This window comes from Sinohyriopsis cumingii, chromosome 2 (genome assembly GCF_028554795.1).
Source record: "Sinohyriopsis cumingii isolate HCF-2022 chromosome 2, ASM2855479v2, whole genome shotgun sequence".
NCBI lineage: Eukaryota > Metazoa > Mollusca > Bivalvia > Unionida > Unionidae > Sinohyriopsis > Sinohyriopsis cumingii.
Genome location: NC_142962.1, coordinates 139,248,894 through 139,275,391, shown reverse-complemented (window position 1 = coordinate 139,275,391; position 26,498 = coordinate 139,248,894). Strand labels below are relative to the sequence as shown.

Sequence of the window (26,498 nt, the reverse complement as noted above, 5' to 3'; positions counted from 1 at the left end):
ACCTCGTGGCATATACTATGTAATTAAACTCATTGAATAATAAAATGTCACTCACTGGAAGCACCTCGTGGCATATACTATGTAATTAAATTCATTGAATGATAAAATGTCACTCATTGGAAGCACCTCGTGGCATATACTATGTAATTAAACTCATTGAATAATAAAATGTCACTCATTGGAAACACCTCATGGCATATACTATGTAATTAAACTCATTGAATAATAAAATGTCACTCATTGGAAACACCTCTTGGCATATATTATGTAATTAAACTCATTGAACAATAAAATGTCACTCCCTGGAAGCACCTCGTGGCATATACTATGTGATTAAACTCATTGAATAATAAAATGTCACTCACTGGAAGCACCTCATGGCATATACTATGTAATTAAACTCACTGAATGATAAAATGTCACTCACTGGAAGCACCTCGTGGCATATACTATGTAATTAAACTCATTGAATGATAAAATGTCATTCACTGGAAGTACCTCATGGCATATACTATGTAATTAAACTCACTGAATAATAAAATGTCACTCATTGGAAACACCTCTTGGCATATACTGTGTAATTAAACTCATTGAACAATAAAATGTCACTCACTGGAAGCACCTCGTGGTATATACTATGTGATTAAACTCATTGAATAATAAAATGTCACTCACTGGAAGCACCTCATGGCATATACTATGTAATTAAACTCATTGAATGATAAAATGTCACTCACTGGAAGCACCTCTTGGCATATACTATGTAATTAAACTTAATGATAAAATGTCACTCACTGGAAGCACCTCGTGGCATATACTATGTAATTAAACTCATTGAATTATAAAATGTCACTCACTGGAAGCACCTCATGGCATATACTATGTAATTAAACTCATTGAAAAATAAAATGTGATGCACTGGTAGCACCTCATGGCATATACTATGTAATTAAACTCATTGAATGATAAAATGTCACTCATTGGAAACACCTCATGTCATATATTATGTAACTAAGCTCATTTAATAATTTCCAATCCAATGAGAATTGATCCTCGGAATATTATCCATGTAAAGTATCACATGTTGTAATAATACATGATCTACACATTGTCAACACGAAAGTTCTAAAATCAGAAAGATAAAAACCTGCATCACGCTTTGTTTTAGACACTTTCTAAATGCCCAAAATGTAACAAAAACTGTGGCAAGCTAACTTGTAATTTTGAAGCAGGCTTTTTAGCTACCTACTGGCTTCTGACAAAGAACTGTTGAAAACAGCCATGTGACAAATCATTCATTTTATAAGAATGTTACACTGATGCGAAGGTGGAACTTTGTCCATTCTAGTGATGTGTTAATAAAGATATTAATGTACTTTGTATCTTATTTTACAGTTGACATAACAGTATACAAAAATGATTTCCATGGAGATTTAAATGAGACATTTTTAGTCGGCAATGTGGATGAGAAATACAAGAAGCTGGTCAGAGTTTCCTATGAATGTCTTATGAATTCTGTGGCAGAAGGTAACTCAGTTAATAATATTTTAAGGCATCTGTAACCAATAAAATAAAAAGTAATATATTTGTCTCCCCTAGCCATATCATGGTTGAAGAGAAAAACACTGGCACTATTGCAAATGTTTTGACAGATTTTTTATTCTAGCATGGAGACCATTAGATATGGCTGCTGCTGCTAAATACAAAAAAAAATTAGTGAAGACTTTTTCTCACACTGCATAAAAAAAATTGACCCAATTAGTTAGAAAGATCTGAGCATGAAGGCTTTGCAGCTCAGGACAAATGATGTTCATCTGCCATCATATATAACTATTTTTGCTTCGAACAAACAATCTTTATAAAGAGCTTTTTTAATCCAAAACCACATAGCATGTATGAACAAGTATTGAGGCCTTTCATATTTGTACATATTTTGCCAATCTGCCGTCAGATATGGCCACCACTACTAAAAAATAAAAATAAAATCTTTTAAAGACTTTCTCACAACTGCTTAATATAATTTACCACATTTTAATGACAGCATACTGCAAAACTGGATTATTTGCCAACGATTGCATTTACTTGTAGACCTTTCTTAAACAGATGTGTAATCTTGGACATACTTGGGCCTCATGTATTTATGTTTTCTTAAACAGATGTGTAATCTTGGACATACTTGGGCCTCATGTATTTATGTTTTCAAGATAATTCACATGCATTACTGATGAAATTGCATTGGTTCTGTTCAGGACACTCTGCTTCCTTGTTATAACACACTTTGCAGATATATACTGTACTGTAATTGGGGTTATTCAGGTGTTGTTTATCAAGCAAATTAATGTCAGTTTGTATCATTTAAGACTGAAAGGTGGAATAAATTCATCCTGATGGAGAATATAGCATCTGTATTGAATTTAAGTCGGGGAAAAGTTCAGAACATGTTACAGCGACTGGTTATGGACTCTTATTTTGCTGTGTTTTCTATTTAACTTTTTCATTCTTTTTGCAGTCAAGCCTGGCACAAGATACAGAGATGTTGGGACTGTTATACAGAAGCATGCTCAGTCAAATGGATTCTCTGTTGTAAGAAGTTACTGTGGTCATGGAATCCACCAGTAAGTCAGTTTCTGTCTTGTTTTTCTATGTGACAGGTCATAGATTCTGTCAGTAAGTCAGTTTCCGTCTTGTTTTTCTATGTGACAGGTCATAGATTCTGTCAGTAAGTCAGTTTCCGTCTTGTTTTTCTATGTGACAGGTCATAGATTCTGTCAGTAAGTCAGTTTCTGTCTTGTTTTTCTATGTGACAGGTCATAGATTCTGTCAGTAAGTCAGTTTCAGTCTAGTTTTTCTATGTGACAGGTCATAGATTCTGTCAGTAAGTCAGTTTCCGTCTTGTTTTTCTATGTGACAGGTCATAGATTCTGTCAGTAAGTCAGTTTCTGTCTTGTTTTTCTATGTGACAGGTCATAGATTCTGTCAGTAAGTCAGTTTCTGTCTTGTTTTTCTATGTGACAGGTCATAGATTCTGTCAGTAAGTCAGTTTCCGTCTTGTTTTTCTATGTGACAGGTCATAGATTCTGTCAGTAAGTCAGTTTCTGTCTTGTTTTTCTATGTGACAGGTCATAGATTCTGTCAGTAAGTCAGTTTCTGTCTTGTTTTTCTATGTGACAGGTCATAGATTCTGTCAGTAAGTCAGTTTCAGTCTAGTTTTTCTATGTGACAGGTCATGGAATCCACCAGTAAGTCAGTTTCTGTCTTGTTTGTGTATGTGACTGGTCATGGAATCCATCAGTCAGTTTCCATCTTCTTTATATATGTGGCTAGTCATGTAATCAATCAGTAAGTCAGTTTCTGTTTTGTTTTTATATATGACTGGTCATGGAATCCACTGGTAATTCACTTAAATTCTCTTCTTCTTTTTTGTATGTATGATGTGTAATGGAATCAATCATTATGTCAGTTTCTGTCTTTTTTGTATATGTGACAGGTCATGGAATCCATCAGTTATTTTCTCTCTTGTTTGTGTGTGGTATCCATCAGTAGTTTTTGTCTTGTTTTTATATATGACTGGTCATGGACTCCATCAGTCAGTTTGTCTTGTAAGCTGTTTCACATACTTTAGGGGACTAGAGATCACATCTTCAGGGTAAGGAGATCTACCTCCCTCCACCTCTTACCCACTCATCCAAGGTATTATGATTTGGCAACATATTTAAAGAAGAAACTAATTTTTTTATATTAAATTGTTTCTTCACAAATACTTACCCAATCATAATACACATACGCCCTCCTGGCCTATCCTGTAATTACATCCATATAGAGAGCATGCCTTTCACTCCATTAGTAACCGAGATATTCATGGGTTTTCCCCACAAGCCTTATATCAAGGGGGATCACTCTGCCAAGTACCACCTTGGTGGGCAGATAACTTGTAGCTCTTTTTAGCTAAATGTTTTATCTATTAGGGCTGGATTTATGAGGTAATAGTAGTGCTTCTAAGGTATTATGATTGAATAAGTATTCACAACGAAACATTTTACAAGAAAAAAATTAGTTTCTGTCTTTGTATATGTGACCATACTTCAGTTAAAAAAGATATAAATAGAGTTAAGCTGCCCAAAATCAGCTACTTTTGAGACATAAAATATTTGGCTATTTTATAGAGATGGCCAGTTTAGAGACATTTGAGTATTATAATGGTTTAGACCAATTTAGGGAAGCATAACTGTACATCTGTATTTTCTATTATAGTTGACCCTACAGCTGAAAGGCTCCTCACAAGAAAAACCACCTAATATTGCCATCTTGTTTGACATAAAAATAGTACATGTTTAACCTTTTGTTCCCTGCTTGAAATGACAACCCTTTTATAAGACCATGTTTTCAGTGCAGAATGGGTGGCCTTTTAAGATAGTGACTACCATCCTCTGAGATTTCAATACAGTAGTTACAATAGCTATTCTCACTTGGTTGTTTTTAAATAAAAAAGATATGTTTTCCTGTATACATCAATCAGTTGAATTGTTTGTGATTCTGCAGTTAACATTTCTTATATTGTACAAGAAACACTTGCATAATTTAAACTTGGATGGCAATTTTTAAGATTTAATGATCCAGTCATATTTCTTCGTTGCTTGTCAGGTTGAGATATGTTGCCCAGTTTACCAGTAACAAATTAAAACTGGTCAAGAAAAGGTTACAGTCTAATCCTCAAATGTTTCATTGTCCAATTACTTTTCAAGAATTTTTTCATATTTTCTTGAACAAAAGCAGCTGAAGATTGATTCCGATTTTTTAAAATGGTAATTAAAATGGTAAACAGCAGTGGTTAAATGCACTCAGATGGTCAACAACATGGTCAAATACACTCATATGGTCAACAACATGGTCAAATGCACTCATATGGTCAACAACATGGTCAAATGCACTCAGATGGTCAACAACATGGTCAAATGCACTCAGATGGTCAACAACATGGTCAAATGCACTCAGATGGTCAACAACATGGTCAAATGCACTCAGATGGTCAACAACATGGTCAAATGCACTCAGATGGTCAACAACATGGTCAAATGCACTCAGATGGTCAGCAACATGGTCAAATGCACTCAGATGGTCAACAACATGGTCAAATGCACTCATATGGTCAACAACATGGTCAAATGCACTCAGATGGTCAACAACATGGTCAAATGCACTCATATGGTCAACAACATGGTCAAATGCACTCATATGGTCAACAACATGGTCAAATGCACTCATATGGTCAACAACATGGTCAAATGCACTCAGATGGATTTATAGCTCATATTTCAAGTACAAACATAACTTTTTATTGATATTTAATTTAAATCATTTTAGAAAATGAATTAATTTATGTTGATTATAGTTCAAGGATCTATACCTTTAATAGATACACTATTACACAGAATCTAAGCGTTTTCATCATGCCAGTATCATATATACAACAAATGTCAGAGATAAATCAAAATTTTATTTTATTTGACAATTTTAAGTTAGGTGTGATATTGTCCATCTGTTAATTAATATTTTCTTGTCTTGCCCATACCTTTGCATGTCTTGGAGAGATAGTGAGGAAATGTTGCCCATGTGGATTGTGTGTCACTTACAGTGGTCAAGTTCTTGTGTCAAAGGTCAAGGTCATGGCAATTTAGAAAACTAGGTAGTGGCCTAAATCCTTGTCCAGTCTGAAACTTCTGAAATGTGGAATATATTTTATTATTATATGCTTATTTTTTCTCCATTAACTTAACATTGTTAGAATCGTTCAGTATTATCCAATACTGAACTCGCACGCCAATACACATATAGCATTAATGTGCATAAAGGAATTACTTTCTGTTGTAAACAAACATTGGACACAGACGCCAGCACTTTTGATTTGTAAACAAATCATGTACATGTTATGGTTGTTTAAATTTGTTTATGAATGAACTAAAACAGATGTTTTGTGGACTGCCACATACCAGCTGCTTTGGCACATTCCGCGTTAAATTTTGTTGATTTGTTGATAGAGTGTTTTGGATTTAGGCTGGCTACAGTATACAACAGACACAAGAGAAGGGTCCTTACAACTAACATACAAGTGACAAGTCATATACTGTCTTCTTTAGCTGGTGATAAGAATGCAAAAAAATATATTTACAGTTTTACATCCTGAATTTCCTCAAAATGTACTTTCTTAGTTTTGCAAATCCAAATTACATGAGCCATGTCATAGGTTCTTAATCTTGATTACACATTTCGAAACTGTACTGTAATTTCAATGATAAGTACAATGACATCCTCCTTACTGCACTCAGAACAAAATAAGCATTAAATTCCATAGCGTCTTTTTGATCATTTTTGCAGTTGAAAGACTTAATATTTTTCCCACATTATGATTTCAAACATTCAATGACAGAAACAGAAACACATTTCTCCCTCGCTTCTTCAATCCCATGTATTTCATGTGGAATTGTCACATATAAATCCAGAGCCCCGAGTGGCCAAGTGGTCTAACACGCTGTCTGTTACAGATCACTGCCATCTCACCACTGTCTGCGTGGGTTCGAGTCTTGGATTCAGCCAATGTTGGTATGTGAGAAAGCCTGCCAGTAGCTTCTTGTGGGTCAGTGGTTCCTTCTGGGGTTTTCCCGGGTTCTTTCTCCACCATTAATACTGGCCGCCATGTATATAGCCTATCGTGTGCCGAAAAATGGCATTAAACCCCACAACAACAACAACATATAAATCCAGTCCATAATCACGAAATTTCGTAGAATCGAAACAAATTCCAAAATCTATTCATTCCAGATCAAATGGAAAAGTTGTTGCAATGCGCTTTCATTCACAGTATGACTCCAAATTTCAGTTTTAACTAGACACGCCATTTTCTTTCAAAAGTTATGTTGAGCGTGCGACTAAGTTCAAATTTATCTAGGCGGAGTTATGTGCGCAGTAATAATGTTGGTGTTGTGTAATGATGAATATGCACGTGTGTATTTAGTTTGGAATGCGACATACATTCAGTTACTTTGTTTTGTGTAGTGTATTTTGTTAATATAATCAAGCATTAGGTAAATAAAAAATTTTAGCATATAATAAAAAGGTTACTGCATTTGTATGGGAAAATATGAACTTGTTTTGTCGGATGGATATACTGCACTCTCAAGGTCGTGCAGTATTTCCATCCCAAAAACTTGTTCATGTTTTCCCATACAAATGCACTAACCTATAAATAAAACTTAAGCTAGGTAAATATTTTGATCAAGGTTATGTTCAGTGAAAAGGTAAATTTGATTCTTGTATCCTTGTTTAGTGTAACTGTTTATCCCCTGAAAGTACTTAAGTAAAATTGCGGCCACTTACATGTCATGATTTGATGGTGCATATTACACTCATTCCTCACCTCTCCTGTGGCCTAAGTGGTTAGAGTGTCCTCCTTGGATGCAGGAGGTCACAGGTTCAAACCCTGGCCAAGTCATACCAAAAACTTATAAAAATGGTATTTACAGCCACCTTGCTAGGCTCAACAGCATTAAGAGGTTAGTGCTAGAACTGGTTGGCCTGGTGTCAGGATAATATGACTGGGTGGGACATGATACTGCATACCTGCAGCATGATGCCCCAGTGCTAGACATCACTATAAACTGCCTCACTGCAGACATCATAACGATATGACTGAAAAATTTGTTAAAGCTACGTTAAAAATCGAAATTACACACACACAAACTTTGAACTTATGAAAATGTTTTAAAAATTATAGTCTTGTATTTTATGACTACATGCAGCATCATGTAATGCAACAATGCACCCTGCCTCAAGGTCAGAGTTAGCTACACCTAAGTCATTGTTATTTAACAGGAAGGTAAACTAAATGACTTTTATCCTTGTAAGGTCTGTAATTAAACTTGAGCTACTTTAAAAGCTTTAATTGTTGACCAGTTTTGTTCCTCTTTCAAACAACACTCCATAATTTGCAAAAGAGTTTTTAAACTGTATACTTCCCCTAATTACATTCAGGTGTCACAGGTTTTACCACCTCTTAAAAATATATACATACACCCCATATCTAATAATTTCCCCACCCAATCCATTCTCAGACTGTTGTGAAGATGGGCATATCATGTGTAACATGTACTTTTGTTCACAGAAAATTATTAGGTGTTTGATTATTTCAGGTTGTTCCACACAGCACCAAGTATTCCACACTATTCTAGTAAGTATTTAGAGATCTACAGTAATTTTCCAACAAAATATGTCAGTGTCAGCTCAAACATATTTGAAATTGGGAAGGGGAGAGGTGCCTGTTATCTATAAAATCTTAATAAAATGAAGATTTTGCTATAATTGCCTTAAGTATTGAATGCACATGTTTTATTGGATATTTACAGTAAATAACCATCAGTAACACTAATGGTAAATATCAAAAGCATATAAAGATATCGTTGTGCTAATTAATACATTTTCAGCATTTTCTTTTTGATCAGTAATATGCTTTCCATTTTATAACTGAAAAATGTGATTTATTTAACTTAATCTGGTGACCAATTTAAAATACATTAAATAAAAGTCAGTACATAAAATTATATCATTTGCATGCTGAAATCAGATTTTTTCAACATTTTCCAGCAATTGTGGACACTGTTACACCATTACTTTGCCCTCAATATGCAGTTATGTACTAATACAGCATTTCCCAAATCTTGATGTTCTGCTTGATGTGAATAGGGTTTCCGTTAGAAAATTTTGATGCTTGCTCTATTTTTCCACTAAATTTTAAAATATTAAATATGAAGTTATTTACATGTAAAAAATAATCTTATGAACAGTATTTTGATGTATAATACTAGTTATAATGCATGCATAATTGTAGTTATATACAGATGACATGGATCCAGATTGTTTCAGCACGAGTCGTTATCAGAGAAACCATGTAACATGGTCACATGATGCTCTATAATACCTGACAGGCCAACACATGTGGTGTTAAGATAATGCAACTGAGTTATCTTAAGTTGCTTGTCTTAATAACTAGACTAAATCCCCATGGATTTGTGGCAGAAAAAGGAACTTTTAAACAAAAGCAGGGTTCTTCTAGTACTCCAGCTGTGGCTGAAACAAACAAGCAAAATATCAGGACCCCTCAGAGAGGATGGACAATCACAGCCTTTCATTACCAGAAAATCAGGAAAGGAAGTGAGCTGTCCAAGATGAACCAAAGCCTGACTAAATCCACCAAATCAACAGCAGGCAGTAAGAAACGAAAAGATGATGAAAATTATTTGTCTTTTGGATTTACATGCATTTGAAGTAAAGATGCTTCTACTGTACAGTGTGTTGTGTGCAACAAAATACTAGCCGTCATTTCTCTTGTCTCTACTAAACTTCAAACGTATTTGATGCTGTATCTTATATGAGCATACAGCTCTCCCACATCGTTCTTCATATTAAGCAGATTTCTAAACAAAAGATGCAAAAACACACTTCCCATTTTAAAAAATGCCAAAATGTGTATTTCCAATAACATAATTGGCTGAGTTTTTTTATATTACTTATTTTAGTTTTCAGTAGCTTCTGTCATAAGAACAAATTTATAAAAACCAAAAAATTAAAACATATTTCCATATCTTGGTTTCCGTTTATTTTTCTATATAAGCTTGACACCACAATTTTAATTGACTCATCGTCACCATACAGTTGGGACACAGAATTTGAGCGGCAACCATTAGCAGCATTTGAACCTGTCTCTATGGATTTCGTACGTACAATCATGATGAAGAGTGCACCAAAGTCATGTGAACTTGATCCAATTCCAACATCACTGCTGCTTGAGTGCTTAGATCCAGTATTGTCTTCACTAACTGATGTTATTAATACCTCTCTCTCATCCGGGGAATTCCCATCATTTTTCAAAACTGCCATTGTAAAGCCTCTGCTGAAGAAACCAACACTAGACCATAATGATTTAAAGAACTACCGCTCAGTTTCTAATCTCCCATTCATATCAAAAATCTTAGAAAAGGTTGTTCTATACCAGCTTGTATCTCAGCTAAATTCAAACAGTCTTTTTAGCAATGTACAATCTGCATATTGCCCTTGCCACAGTGCTGAAACTACACTTCTAAAAGTAGTTAATGACATTCTCTCTGCGTTGGATAGCGGAAAGATTACAGGCCTCACCCTCCTTGATTTGTCTGCAGCATTCGACACAATAGACCATGATATATTACTTCACCATCTCCAGCATGTATTTGGCATTCATGATACAGCCTTAATGTGGTTCAAGTCCTACTTGGTCAACAGGACACAAATTGTATCTGCAAATGGAATACACTCCAGCCCAGTTGATATATGTTGTGGTGTTCCATGGGGGTCTGTTCTTGGACCTGTTCTCTTCATTATGTACACTCAGTCACTCTCAAGTGTCATAGATCATCATCCAGTGTCTCACCAATTGTACACTGATGACACCCAAATATACAAATCTAGCCACCCAACTGAAGTTGATGCTACCATCCAAGGTGTAGAGAGATGCATTTCTGATGTGATATCGTGGATGACATGTAACAAGTTGCACATGAATGATGATAAAACTGAGGCCATTCTGATTACAACACAAAGACTTTCTCATTCTCATCCTTTACATCAAACAATAAATATCAGCAACACCAACATTAAATTCACACTATCAGTATGAAACCTAGGTGTTACTCTGGACAGTATTCTCACATTGTACCAACATGTCATGAACATATGCAAGGCTGCATATCTTGAGCTGAGATGCATCAGCTCCATTCGCAGATATCTTTCAGTTGATGCCACTGAAACACTTGTGTGTTCATTAGTACTTTCAAGACTGGACTATTGTAACTCAATTCTGTCTGGTTCATCTCAATATCTGCTCCAGAAACTTCAAAAAGTTCAAAACACAGCTGCTCGGATCATACTTAGAGTATCATGATCAGAGCACACCTCCCCGCTGCTCTGTACCCTACACTGGTTATCCATTCAATCCAGAATCAAACACAAAATTTGTTCTCTGTGCTACGTTTCACTGTCGGACTCTAGTCCAACATACCTATTCGACCTCACCCATGTGTACACACCAGCAAGGTACTTACGCTCCTCTTCTGACAATTGTATACTCATTATTCCCACTATGAAAACAAAGTCATATGGACAGCGTTCTTTCACATACCAAGGCCCAGCAATGTGGAATGAATTGCCCATTGAACTTAGACACAAAGACACAGTGATCACATTCAAGAGTGCTCTCAAAACTCACTTATTTTGACTGCAAGAACAAACTTAAAGACCTAATAATGTTTCCTACCTTAACTATTCTCAGCATGTTTTTTTTTAATGTTTTCTAATTTCATGGTGTTTGTTTTTGTAATCATATCTTTATATGTTTTTTATCTTATAGATGTTGTCTAATGTTGTAAAGCGCTTAGAGCTTCTAAAGATTAGGTGCTATACGAAGTCCTCATTATTATTATTATGATTATTATAAGAATGATTTTAAAGTTTTAAGGAAGGGTCTTACACTGGAGGGACACTAACTGTCCTTTTTTCGACTATTACATTGATGTTTTGGAATGGTTTTGTACTTCATTTTTTCTTTTATAACTCAAAATACAAAATCAGACTTTTGAGCATTGTGTGTTCGGGTATAGGGTATATTTTTGAGGTATGAAAGTAGGCTTAATTTCCTCTATTTTGCACCCAAAATTTCCCTGACATTCCCATTATTCCGGAGTATTCCAGACCCTTGGACCAGGATTTATCATTTATGGGTTCTATCAGTATATTTCAAGCACAAAAGTGTTCCACTGTCAGATTAGTTTGGGAAATGCTATACTATTAAATGGATGATTGCTTATTTCAGTAATTGTATAGTTACATTTTCCAAAAAATGGACATATAAATGGCGGTTTTCAATCAGATTTATAGACAGTCTGCTAGCAGTGCAAATGGTCAAAACATTTTCTTTTACTTGCAGAAAATAAAGCTATTGGTGTTATGAAACCAGGACACTGTTTCACCATAGAACCTATGATCAACGAAGGTAAGCCAAATTTTCTAATTGTTGCACTAAAAAGAACATGTGTATATTAGGTGATATCAAGGTTGCAAAAAGAAGAAGAAAAATTGTTTCCATAGAATAAATTGAGTTCTCCATTATATATGATTACCAAACTTTGTGGATGGCTTGCACTTTGGGTAAGGAAGCGTGCTGTTGATGTCGTGGTAAAAAGGTCAGTGGTCAGTGGTCAGAAAGGAATAAAAATGTTTCCTGCACCATAACACTACATTACATACCTGGACCAAACTACTTGCTTGCACATGAGGTAAGAAAGAAGCCTGTCAATTTTCCTATCAAATTGTCAAAGGCCAGAGTCAACTTAATGCAAGACATACACTTGGGGTGAAGAAGTTGATTTGGGGTTAAAAGGTCAGAGGTCTAGGTTACTGTAATTGAGAAACAAAGAAGTTGTTTCTGTACAAAAATTCAGTTATTTTCATAGAGAAGTATTACCGTAAATTAGCAAATACAGTACGCGGGTTATCCAAGTTTTTCCCTACATCCCACCCCCATGTGAGGCATATATGTTAGTGTATTTTACAGTTTGATTTTTACTCATATTACCATGTTGTAGTAATATTTTAAAAGACTCATTTCCTATTTCAAACAATGCACAAAGCTCGAAATAGTAAATGATTCTAATGTTTATTATATAGTAACGTTTTACATTTCAACTATAAAAAAACTAAAGGCAATATAATAATAAGAAGATAAGATCAACATAATAAAATCGGCATCTTCAATTTAATAAGTTACTAATTTATGAAGAGCAGTAGTGTTGTTGTTTGCTAAAGTCTCTCAACTGCCACAGATGGGTCTGATTCACTGTCGTAGTTGGTTTCAGAGCTAGCATAGATGAGTCAACTTCCAGAAGAATTTCACATTTCCAGAATCCATTGCAAATAATAGCCAATGTAATTATCATTTATTGTAAAACTGGAAGATGTGTAGTTGATGGGTGTGACTATTGTATTGATTTTAAATTACCAGTAACGGATAGGCGCAGCTTTAGTCATGCATTTAACAAAGAGAGCATGTGGCATCATTGTGGAATGTTTGAGATGGCTCAAGGTGAGGGAACTAATTATGAATTGACCCATTCTGGTTGAAATGGCTCTGTTGTGGTTCAGTGTTAAAATAAAAGAATGATTCTCCATTCCCCAGTACTTTATATGTTTATAATGAAAAAAGCCGACACAGATTTTGGTCATTTGTTATTCTTTATGAAAACCTGCAGGTTATATACATCCGTGGGTAATATATTATTTACACACAACAGAAAAAGTGCAGGCAGTACATGAGTGGGACACGTGATATTCACTAATTTACAGTAAACATTTAGTAGGCATAAAATGTGCCAGTCACAGTACTCGTGTCGCATTTTGAAGGACAGTGATGGTCTTCCCAGATAAAGAATCCTTCATCATATATTTTGTTGAAATAAAACTTTCAGTAGCCATCAGTAGCCATCTTTTTCTTCATCCCTCCAGGTTTGTGATCTTTGTAACTGGCTTCTGCTAAGTAAGCTATCAAAAGTTCTTCATACATCAGTCAGGGCACCAAAGTCAGACAACCACCTTGCTGAATGGAGCTCCTTATATGTGAGACATGGATCCTCTAAAACCTCCTATATAACATTCAGTCAAGCTTCTCATTAACTACTTCCCTTAAAATAGAAAAGATCAATCAATAGTTACTGATGATATTTCATTGGTTCTAATTTCCCTGTAGCCTGGTTAGGTACACAGTGCATTACACATAATTTGTGGTCAACAAGATTTGCATTTCTGGTTAATGTTGAATTTCTGTTCCGAGCAATCTTATTCATACCATTTACCTTTTTATTGTCTGTACATATCTCACAATACATAAAGTCCTCATTTTTATTTGCACTGCAGTTGTCATATTGCAGCCATGCATATATTTTTAGCCACTTTGGCTGAAACTGTCAAACTTTTGGTATTTTATGCATTACACTGGAGGCTGAGCACACGTTTACATTCTGAATACCAGATGAAGAAACTGAATGCTGTTGGAATGTGAATCATGAAACAAAATATCATGTGTCCTTTATGTAGAGTCAATTTTTATTATCTTCTTTGGTGGCATTTTAACTGGCGGCATGAGGAGAACTGCTTGCATTCCATAGTAGTATACTGTTACAGGCAGTACCACCTGACTGTTGCAAAGATACTATTTGCCTATTGAAAAGAAAGCCCTGGTAAGCAAATTTCACAGTAAGCATGTTATTGTTCGTTGAAAATTTCTTGTGTCCAAAGGAATGCACATGACCAGCTAATGAGGCCATGTCATTTTTTGCGCGTGCTTGATGCAGGATGCACAGATAGATTAATGATGATGATGTAAAATTTAAAATTCCTGCAAGTAATTATGATACAGTGAGGGAGTGTATCCCCTTATTAGGCATCCCAGATGGCATAAGTTTCCCCCACATATCTTAGCATGGCCATTGGATCTATTAGTTTCTGGGTGCATGGGTTTTTAATGGGTCCATTGGATCTAGCCTTAACTGCCAGCCACAATCACTGAACCAGTTGAGTTGGCCATCCAGCTAGTCATCCAGCTAGTCAAACAGCTGGTATACCATCTGAATCAGGATCGTACTGAAAATCCATCCATGTCACCAAGTCTATAGCTTCATCTCGTGTCAGTTACTGAGGTCTTATTGATAGATTTTTCTGCTCTAACGTACCTAAGGCTACATGCCATTACAATTACAAGGATCTTAGTGATAGATCCATCCAATTCGCTAGATTTACAGCTTCATATCTCTACAATTACAGAGATCTTAATGATAGATCCATCCCTCCAGCCATGCCTAAAGTATGGTCGGTACCTTCTCCAGCTGGACAACCCTCAATACATCTGGTAACCATGCTGGCCATACTCCAGGCAAAGCAGGCTTACAATTTCAATACAGTTAGAATTATTGAGATCTTGGAGATAGATAGATATGTCCATCTTGCCTGGCATGAGACTAATCCAACAGATTATGATAGGGATTTTAGTGATAGATCCATCCATCAAGCCATGCACATGGCATGGCCAGTAACTGTGCTGGACATACTCTCTGCAACCATCCATCCATACCAGCACAACAGAATCATCCAGAAGAACTTGCTTCTCGTTTACTGCTTATCCACAGTATTGGCCGTGATTGATATAGAGAAGATGGTGTTACATCATCATTGCCAAAAGGATGGTTTATCCTGAAACATTCCATCACCAATTACATTGAACTCCATGCAGTTTCTAGCCAAATTGAAGTGAGTTCAGAACATTGTTGCCATGTCTTCGATGATTGATTTGGCTTTCTCTGAGATTTTCTGTCAGGCGAGAAAACTTGGCTAACCAACAAGCCTGAGACTCAACTGCCTGAATTGCAGCTCACCATTCATTGTCAAATATATTGGTTGCCACTGCCAATTATAACCTGACACACTAAGATGTGTGTTTGCACTCCATGATGCTTTATTTAACAAAAAGATTCATGCTCTGGCCTTGAGGATGCCTTTGATTTGTCATTGCTTGTTTGGAGGCAAATTTGAAAAAGTTTGGAGGCAGGCAGCTCAAGAACTTTCCCTCTAACATGCCAATCCACCCGTGTCCTCATTTTAGAACACAGCCACAGCTTATGGAAGGTAGACAAGCAAAGAAAAGGGATCTTTTTTAAGTCCAAAGTGCTATTCATATCTCAGCCTTGTGTCAGCAGATAACAGCTGAACCAGTCTAGAGAACACCCTTACAGAGGCGGTAAAAAACAAAGTTTTGCCATCTCAAGTCTCCTGCCTCCTGCCACTGACTTACCAGCCCCACTGCCCACAGACTGTTTGTGGGGGAAGAGGGTGAGCCAGACTCATAAAATTATGATCACATTGGATCAACCTTCTGGCATAAACAAATGGGTGATCTAAGTCATTTCAGAAGGGGTCAGATTTCATTTATCCTACTTTATCCTCTTTCTTCCTCTCTCCTTCTGACAGTTGTGCTATCGGATTGGGAGGAAGACAAAATTATTCAGCTCAAGATACATTTGCTCATTGCCAAATAGTCTATGGAGTTTTGTGCAAAAGCCACAATCTCTGGTTTTATTTAAGGCTTTTTCTCATCCACAAGGCAAAGGGGAAGTTGAGACCAGTTATCAACCAATACATTCTACCACTAATATTCAAGATTGAGACAGCAAGATCAGTTTGTCTCTTCATCAGAACGGATGATTATGCAATTAGTCTCAATCTAACAGACGTATATTTTCATGTCCATTGCCACCTTGCATCACAAAAATTCCTTAGATTTGCTTACTGTAACACAGTTTATCAGTTCAAAGTCCTACCTTTGGCCTCAATATCAGTCTTTTACCCAGTTCCAGTTGACCTCATCTACAACAGTGGCATTGTACTTGGAAGACATTCTCCAAAACATATCGTAAGTTTGATTCTACTCCAAAGCAGGAATGACCTTTCACTTTTGCATTCCCTGGCGTTCTTGTGAACTTGGATGAATCCAGTCATCATCAATCCCATTGTTTTGGCAACCTGGGAATGGAATTTCCCACCAGTTGCAACTGGGTATGGCTCTCCATTTCAAACAGGACTTAGATTCAGTGAGAGAGTTCTTGCAATTTCTCAAATTATTCAATGTGGCAACGGATTTGATTCCTCTTGGCTGTCTTTATGTGTCCCTTTCAGATGGCATTACTAACTCAGTGACACTCATTCTCCAGTTCCATTGATCAATAAGTCATTACCATGCATGGTGTCTGATCATTTCTGAATCAGTGGCACAGACAGGGTTGGTTGATGTTATGGGTCCCTCAGGAGAAGCCCCTGGCAGAAATTACAGTATGTTCCAGGTACATATGGTTGATGTGATCACCTGTTGCCAGACTTTGTTATGGTCACCAACATGTGGGAGCCAGGGGATCAGTCTCTGTACATCAGTCTTCTTAAAATGAAGGCTGTCTTCAATACATTCCAACTCTGGAAGGATAGTCTCTCAAGAAAATGGTCCCCATTATATCAGACAACTCTGTATTAGTGACATACCTCCTCAAACAAGGAGGCACCAAATCACTTGACCTGTCTGTTCTGATTTGGCAATGTCTATTTTGGTGGGAAGAACTCAGCATCAATGTAAAAAATCAGATATATTAGTGACAGACTGTCTATCCAGGAACAGGCAGATCATTCACATTGAATGGTCTTGCCACGTGTCAGTCTTTCTTCCGATTAACTCACTTTTGAGGTATCTAATGATAGCCCTTTCTTTGTGACAAGGCGGAAACACAAATTGTCCATCTTCAACTCTCCAGTTCCAGACCCGGACACTTGAGCTGTTGATGCACTGTCATCAGGCTGAGAAATGTTCTGGTCCTTCACCTACCATCTGACGGTCTTAGTACTGAAAATAATCCAGATGTTACAGGGTCAGAAGTGCAAAATGATTATGATAGACCCTCTCAGATGGGACAAGTCCTGGGTCACAGATCTACTTATTCTAGCAATTGATATACCCAGGAAGATTCTGGCATAGCTGAATCTACTTAAACAGTCACAGTCGCAAGTGTTCCACCCTAGCTCCACATGGCTCTCGTCTGGAAAGCCTTGTGGAATGAATAATTAAGACCTTCTGTTGTGAAGATAATCTTGTGACCAAGAAGGCCCTCACTCTGAAGGCTTATGAGGGAAAGTGGTGTGTGTTCTGGGAATGGCACCATATCAGTAACATCATCCTTCTGAGTGCCTCAATTTCCCAATTCCCCAATTAGCCAAATTTATTAATCCAGCTCTTTGAAGAGAAAAAGCTGGCTCCAATTACTATAAAAGGCTACTGCTCAATGATCTCTGAAACATTCAAACATCATGGCAGAATCGATATCAGTCATGATAAAGACCTCTCAGATTTCTTAGTTAATTTTGATTTGCATTGACCAAAATCACTCACTCTATTTCCTAAATAGAATCTGTCCTGGGTTCTTACATTGCTCAAGATTTCATTATCATCTTACTTACTCAATCATATTACTTAGAAACCTTCCCAACCACCCAACCATGCGAGCATCCATGTTCCCATATTGCTCAGCTTAAAAACTGGTGACACCTTATGGTGGGAAGGGTAGGTAATTGTCAAGAGTTATTGCCCTTTATATGAAGTAGACAGAAAAGACAATTTTAGTCTTTTTGATAGGGCTTGATTAAGGAGGTAGTGGGCTTAAGAATCCATAAATGGGAGATATACTGTAAATCTATTTTTTGCATCGGCGATTTTAATTGTCTACAGATAGACAAGTTTAACTTGATTTTGTAGAATATATCAAAGCGGTTTTTGGAATAGATATTTCTATTAAAGAAAGGTCAGGGTCAGGAAAAAATACATTTTTATAAAATTAGAACGTTCAGAGTTTTCATTGATAGGCACATCAGTCAAGAACAAAAGATGACATTTCAGTATGGTGTGAAGTAAGTAGCATCTCTAGATTCCAAGCTTCCTAGTTTTAGTCTAAAATGCTGATGAAAATTTTTAATTATATTTTTTGTCTCAAAAATGAAGCATTTTAGATTAATCTTTAAGCAAAAATACCACTTTTGTGACCTTTATTTGGGTTCTAGCATCTCACCAGTGTCTGTCAACAAATGCAACTTTCTACTTCTCATCAAAATCCACCAGACCAATTTTAACCAAATTTGATTTAGAGCATCCTGGTATAGAGGTGTATGTTCATATAAATTACACTCAACATCAGTCAGATATAGCCTCTGTTGAAAAAATAGAAAAGCCCTTAAACAACCTCTCCAGAACAACAGATCAGATGTGATCAAATTTGATGATGCATACAGGCATGATGACCTTTCAGGTCTGTGTAAATGCTGTTGATCAGTCATCAATTTTGGCCATGATTATCAGGAAGAGAAACACCTGTCCATTACCTGTCAACAGTTATGTTCAGCTTAAGCAAATAAATCCTCCCAACCAAATTTGGCACAGGGCATCCTGGCATAAAAGTCTTTAAAGTTTGTACAAAATTATGCTGATCAGCCTGATCTGCTATCAGATGTGGCTACAATACTAAAAATTGAAAACTTTTCAATGATTTCTTCTCCAAACTGCCCAAGAGAATTTGATTAAATTTGAAAGAAAGCATCCTGGCATGTGGACCTTACAAAAGTGCTGATCACCATCAAAATATTGACACTGTTACCAATTAGAAAAACCTTGAAACTATTTCTCCCAAAACTGCTAAACAAAATTTAACCAAACATGGCAGAAATCATCCTGGCATGAAGACCTTTCAAATTTATTCAGATGATACCAATCAAATATGGCCACAGTTGCTAAAAATAGAAAAACCCTTTGAATAACAACTTCTAACACACCACCAAACAGAATTTAATCAAATTTAATAGAAGGCATCATGGCATGGACAGATGATACTGATCTGCCATTAAATATGGTCACCGTTACTAAAATAAATTGACATACCTTGAGAAAACTTCTCAAAACCATTAAATAGAATTGGACCAAACTTGACACAAAGCATCCTTGCATTATGACCTCACAAGCTTTTTCAAATGATGCAAATCTGCCGTCAGATATAGCCAGTGTTACTAAAAGATAGAAAAAGCTTTAAATGACTTCATTTCCAAAACCACTAAAAAGAATTGGACCAAACATGACAGAATCATGGATGAAGACCATTGAAGTTTGTGCAGAAGATGCCAAACTGCTCAAAGTTATTTGCCACTGTTACTAAAAATAGGAGACCACTCCATTGGCCTAAGTGGTTAGAGCATCCCCCTCAGATGCGGGAGGCCATGGGTTCAAACCCTGGCTGAGTCATACCAAAGACTTATTAAAATGGTACAAGCAGCTGCCTTTCTTGGTACTCAGCATTAAGAGGTTAGGACTGGGCAGCCTTGTGTCAGGATAGTGTGACTGGGCGAGACATAGTGCCACATGTCTGCAGCATGATGCTCCAGGTTATACATCACTATAAACTTCCTACTGCAGACATTGTATCAATATGACGAAGATTCTTAAAGCTATGTCATAGTTGCAAAGCACACACACACACTAAAAATAGGAAAAGTATTAAACCTCTTCTCCAAAACTACTGAATAGAATTTAACCAAACTTGACAGTAAGCATGAAATCCTTTACACATTGAGACAAATATGGCTGCCACCAAAAAAAGTTGGAAAGAAAAAAAAAACTTAAGTAACTTCTTCTAAATAACTATTTAACAGAATGTGTCTAAATTTGAAAGAAAGTGTTGTATCTTGAACACCTGTCAGATTATACAAAAGATCCCATTCTGCAACAAAATAATGACTGCCATTACTAAAAGTAGAATTTTTTTTACCAACATTGACTTTATTTGACAAGAATAGCCACTGTTTGCAATCCCAGACATATTTTTAACACACTGTTTAGCTAAGTAAACATAAACATTCATTCCAAATATAATTTTTGGAAAAGTTCATATTTGTCTTCAACAATATGAAGTCTTTTGTTATTATGTTTAAAAACATAAAAATTATAAATGGAGCACAGAGTATGAAACACTAGCCTACTGTAGAACTACTAGCATTTCGGGATAAACTGTGTTATTAATAAGTTTTACTGAAAAGTGTTTAAAAAATATCACTTGCCTGGAATTGAGGTTTTCCTTGGTAAATATGAAACAAAGACTTTTCTGTTATATTTGATGTGAAACAGCTGGGCAAGTCATAAAGTACACTAATTTGTTTCGCTTGCAAAATTTTCAGCTTGTTCTAGAAAAACATACTAGGGATCTTTTCAGCCCTATGCATCATTTTATTCTAGAAAAAAGGCAAAAAGTTATTTATTCTTTCATTAATTCACAAATATGAGATGCAGTAGATATAATTAAAAAAAAACAGTTAAGATATATCAGAATCGAGTTTGATTTATTCTTTTGGAAGTGGATGTAAGTAGGACCAATATTGATACTGAACTTTATTCTGCAACAGACTCTTCTTGAATTTAAAAAAAAAAACAACTAATTATGACATTGACTGATGATGACCATAATATTTTAATTTATTCTGTTTGCACAAGATGCTGTCACTATTTCTCCTAACACTACATGGAGGATTGCCATTAAACTTTACTCACACATTTATCCCAAGGTCTAGTTGGCCCAGAATGAACATGGAATTAATCTAACCTCCAACATGGCCACCAAGCAGCCATCTTGAAAATCTTGTCATTGCTAATTCAGAATGTAAAGTCATATCAACATGGGATTTTCACCAGAAGACTTTGTAAAAAAAAAAAGTTGTTCCTAAATGAAAATGGTGCCCATCTTAATTTCCAATATGACCACCATGGGGGCCATCTTGAAAATCTTATCACTGAACCTTCTGTATAGATGGTCATATTGTCATGGTGTTTTCACCAAAAGACTCCTTGTCAAACCTGGTTGGTCACAAATGAAATGGTGCCAATCTGTATGGCCACCATGGTAGCCATCTTGTAAATCTTACAGCTAACAATCTAGGATAGATACCATATCAACATGGTACTTACAACAAATGACTTTTTATGAAGTTTAGTTTGTCCTAAATGAAAATCATGTCAATCTTACATTCAGTATGACAACTATAATTGTCATTTTTGAAATCCTGTTGTCACAACTTTTTAATAAATGGTCACATCAACATAGAGTTTTCACAAAAAGACTTTTTATAATGTCTAGTTTGTTGTAATGAAATTGGTGCATCTTGAAAACCTTATCATAGACCAGAAAAGCTGATAGAATGGGGTATTATCCATCATCATCCAGTTAGTTAGCACAATTCTGTTATCAGTATTCCTTTTAAAATACTAGGGTGCAAATTTTGCAGTCAATATGGCAGCCAGCTTGACAATTTTGTTATCACTACACCTCCGGTCTGGAAAGTCATATTGACTTGTGGCTTTCACCATAAGACTTTTGATGATATCTTGTTGGACCTAAGTGAAAATGGTGCTGATCCAACATCCAATATGGCCATCATGGCAGCTGTCTTTCATAAACAAAAGTTGGTGTTATGGCTGCCATGATGGCCATCTGGAAAATTTTGTTTTTGTTACTCCATCTGGATGGATGGTCATATTGACATGGGATTTTCACCTGCAGACCTCTAATAATGTCTAACTGGCCCTAAATGAAAATAGTACTATCTAGTATCAAATGAGGCCATCGCTATTCCTTCTGAATGGAAAGTCATATTGACATGAGGTTTTCACCAAATTACTTTTTATGATACATAGTTGCCTCAGAATGAAAATGGTGCCAATATTACATTTAATATGCCCACATTGATGGCCATCTTGAGAACATATCACTTCGCCTCCTGAATGGTATGTCATATTATATGGAGATTTCACCAAAAGATAACCAAAAAGATTTCTTGTGATGCCTAGTTAGTCCTAATTGAAAATGATGACCATACTGTAGCTAATATGCCAATGTGGTGGCCAGCTTGAAAATCTTGGTATTGTTCATGAATAGCAGAGATGGTTTCAATTTGCTAAAAGAAGAAAAGGTTCTTCCTGGATTCCTGGAAATTTTTCAATGGTGGTAGATCATCATTGCCTTCAAGGAATTTTTGTTATGAATTCATTATATTGTGGATTAATTTTTGTTTCCATTTTTGTGTTTATGCAACAAAATCACATTCTTCTGTATTTTAAATGGTACTGTATTTGTAGATGTGCCACATGCAAATGTATTTATGATTTTCAGTGTTGTTAAAGTCTGGATGTGCTACATCCATGAAATCTATAAAAATTGGATCCACATAAACATAAATATATACATAGAATTGAGCATCTTTGTGACATTAATTTTTTGTGTAAATTAAAGTAATTTCCAGTCATTCAGTAAATATTTGTGTTTCTATAAATGTCACTATAATTGTCACCAGTTTTCTTATGACTCTAACTTGAAGATTATTTTTGCTCATGAATGTTTGGAGATTTTTTTAATAATATGTGTGCTTTATAGGGTCATGGCGGGATGATATCTGGCCTGACAACTGGACAGCTGTGACAGAGGATGGAAAGAGATCAGCTCAGTTTGAACATACACTGCTGGTGACAGAGACAGGATGTGAGATTCTGACACAGAGAAATACAGGACAGCCTCATTTCATGGACAAAATATAGATTGTGCTCTATGTATTAACTAGCTCTATTATCATTGGTCTATTTTTGTACATATTTTTCATAAATTATGAAAAATAATGCAAAACTCAAGCATTATCTTTGATGATAGCAGGTGTTGCTTGGTGACTATCTGATGTTTGAGGTAGATGAATGCTGAGTTTAATTCAGTGCTTGATCAAGTAAATTTTTGTAGTGAGGCAACATGGCTGCCAAATTTGATATCGATGTGGACTGAATTCATAATGCTTGTTCTCCTATATGTTACCATGGTTAGTAAAGTAAACTAAAATGATTAGATGACTATATACCAAGAGCCAGAGTGACTACATTTTTGACAAAGAGGTGGACTTGATTCATAATGTTTTTGCTCCCATATGTTACCATGGTTACAACAGTAAACAAAAATGATTAGAAAATTGTATGATAGGAGATGGAGTGACCCCATCATGACATTTGATATTAATATACTTTAGTTCAAAAAGGAAAAGAACAAATTTATTCAACGTAATGTATTCTTTGGAATATAAGTTTTACTACAATACAATAAACTAACTTAATTCTTGTCATCTGATAAAATATTTCAGCAGATTCTAACATTGTAGTATTAAAAAATGCAAATTTAAATAGATCTTTCATAATATACCAAATATAACCCTCAAAATTGGTTGCTATGACACAAGTGCCAATTATTCTATAATGCTAAAATAATGCATTTAGTAGCACATAACATAAAGATATAAAAGCAACCGCTTCCATCAATATTTCTGAGGGGGGGGGGTAGTTCACGTATAAGCTTACTCAGGAACATTGACCAAGCACTGAATCTTAACTGACATGGCGAAAGCATTAAACACATGAAGTTGGTAAAACTTTATTCATAAATATTCATCAGTCATTATTTAGAAAAAGTTAACTGTGTACTGAAATTGACCCGTGAAACTGAATAAGCCTGGAGAGTTATAACCTATCAGCACTACACTGTTACATGAGAGACCAAAATCTCTAATTAATTTTTCCCTTTGTGTAATGAATAGCTTTTATCAGTGAAATAAAAACTTGCCAAAAGAAGGAATCCATTCATTGAACCATTAAAGTTATTATGTTGGTGGAATAGTATGGGCATTATAATGCAGTAATTTATTAAAACTAAATTATTCATGTTATCTGATGTTATATTTCAGCAGACAGCATCTAACATCATTGTACAGTACACACATCATATTTTACATATTACCCACTCAGTCCAGTGGACGCTGACAGAGAAGCAGGGTATTAAGTTCCCACTATGAGTAGTGGAAGACTACACAACCTGGCGAATTCCCTCCGCCCTTGACTAGTGGAAATCCACTCATTATAGTGGAAGTCCACACAGCCTGGCGAATTCCCCCTACCCTCGACTAGTAGAAATCCACTCAGTTTAGTGGAAGTCCACCACTAATTTTATTGCAGCCATCATTGGTTTTCTGACATCCCTTATCAATTCCATTGTATTTACTCTGCAAGTTGACACACTAAACAAACCGAGGAGGGGATACCCGACACCATAAACCCAACCCTAAAAGGGGTCAGTTTTATACCTTTACCTGTACTGACATTTATTGCCATATTTATCAATTAATGTGTCATAGTTTCTCTTTTATTTCCTTTCTATTTCCAAGACCTGGTTTTAAAGAAATTATTGAAAGAAATATTATAAAACTCGAAAAGAGATTACAGATGAACATTGTACTGTTTATATTAATGCTTGAAAATTATGACATGCACATCATAATTCTTTCTAAAATTTATTCTACAAAAATAACATGGCATCACATAAAATTAAAAAAGATACATGAGCTATGCTAGAAAGGGATGTTTTAGTACTTTTATCCATAATCTTTGAAAATAACATTGTTTATGAGAGACTATGACAATTTTTTAAATGCACTGAATTGTATACACTGAATTTACTGTCGCACTCTATCAGTAGCCTTTCATATCACGAACATAGTGGTTTCAATTAAAAAAAGTTTCTTTCTCTCCTCATTTTTTTAAACGAATGTACATACATCAAGAAGCACTGGCTGAGAAGCATCATTCATTGAAGGCAGTTGTTACACTTATTGCAGCTTCCTGCCATGAGTTAACAAAAGCCAGTCAGGACAGTTCCTACACATACCAACTACTGTTCAGTGTTGCGCTTTGAGGTGTCAGAATGTACATTAACTGTTGAATGAAAATGTCACAACACATCACACCTTAGAACTAATATAATGTTAGTCTGTGAAAAATAAATCTGGATGGAGAAACGCATTTGATGTTAAGTTCTCATAGTATTGTGTACAACTGATCTTTAGCAGTTAACTTCAGTTTAGAAAATGTCTAATGGCCTTGATCCACATCTAGACTTTGTTCTTTCATTTCTTAAAATCGGAACAAGTGTATTTGTTTCAAACTATATTCTGTCCACTGTGTCTCTCTTTGTCTCGAAGCCCTTTCTCACTCCTTTGGGCAATAAGTGAGCAGAGTAGAATGTTAAATGAAATATGGCAGTTAATATTAGCTAGTGGTCAGTGTCATGCTTTGATGTTTCAAAATAAACACTGTTGAATGTAAATATTTATTGTCACAAATTCAGACGTTTTAATACAAAGAAGATAGAAGATACATTTTAAATATGCCAAATTCATCTACACGATATTCAAGGCTTCACTGTCGATGGCTGTTCATGCCATAAACCAAGTGATCTGTATGAAAAATGTTACTTTTGTTGTCACTTTTTTCGTGAATCTGTCTTCACCCACCAGCCAGGAATGACATTTTTACACTGAAGTCAGCCGATATGCTTGTTAACGATGGCCAGTCAGGATGGTGTTGAGCTTCAATGTTGTATTTTAGCATCGATGTTTCAGAAAGAAGCAGTAAGCTGAATGGAAATGTTTTTTGTTCTTTGTGGAAAAAGATTTTTTGACTTGTATTATTGATGAAGAAACATAGTTTGGTTAAGTTGAGATATTTGAATCATTCAATGCAGATCATGCAATAGATGTCAATCCCAGCAGCACAATTCTATGAATGTTTACAAAGTTTGTTTCGACCGCTCCGGTGGCCTGGTGGTTAGAGCATCCGCCTCGGATGAGGAAGGTCGTGGGTTCGATCCCTGGCTGAGTCATACCAAAGACTTATAAAAATGGTACTAACAGCTCCCTCACTTAACACTCAGCATTAAGAGGTT

The 26,498-nt window shown here is 35.8% G+C and overlaps 1 protein-coding gene across 1 annotated transcript in view; it reads left to right on the top strand.

Annotated features, from left to right (window-relative positions):
- The window catches only part of LOC149805931 (methionine aminopeptidase 1-like), a 54,480-nt gene extending 28,904 nt beyond the window's left edge, over positions 1-25,576 (top strand). Inside the window, exons 9-13 of the mRNA XM_089950715.1 lie at positions 1,396-1,527; positions 2,510-2,615; positions 8,184-8,221; positions 12,008-12,073; positions 23,124-25,576. Of these exons, the coding sequence (XP_089806841.1) occupies positions 1,396-1,527; positions 2,510-2,615; positions 8,184-8,221; positions 12,008-12,073; positions 23,124-23,284 (503 nt within the window). The 3' untranslated portion in view covers positions 23,285-25,576. The remainder of the gene's footprint in view (positions 1-1,395; positions 1,528-2,509; positions 2,616-8,183; positions 8,222-12,007; positions 12,074-23,123) is intronic.
- The last annotated feature ends 922 nt before the right edge of the window (positions 25,577-26,498 follow it).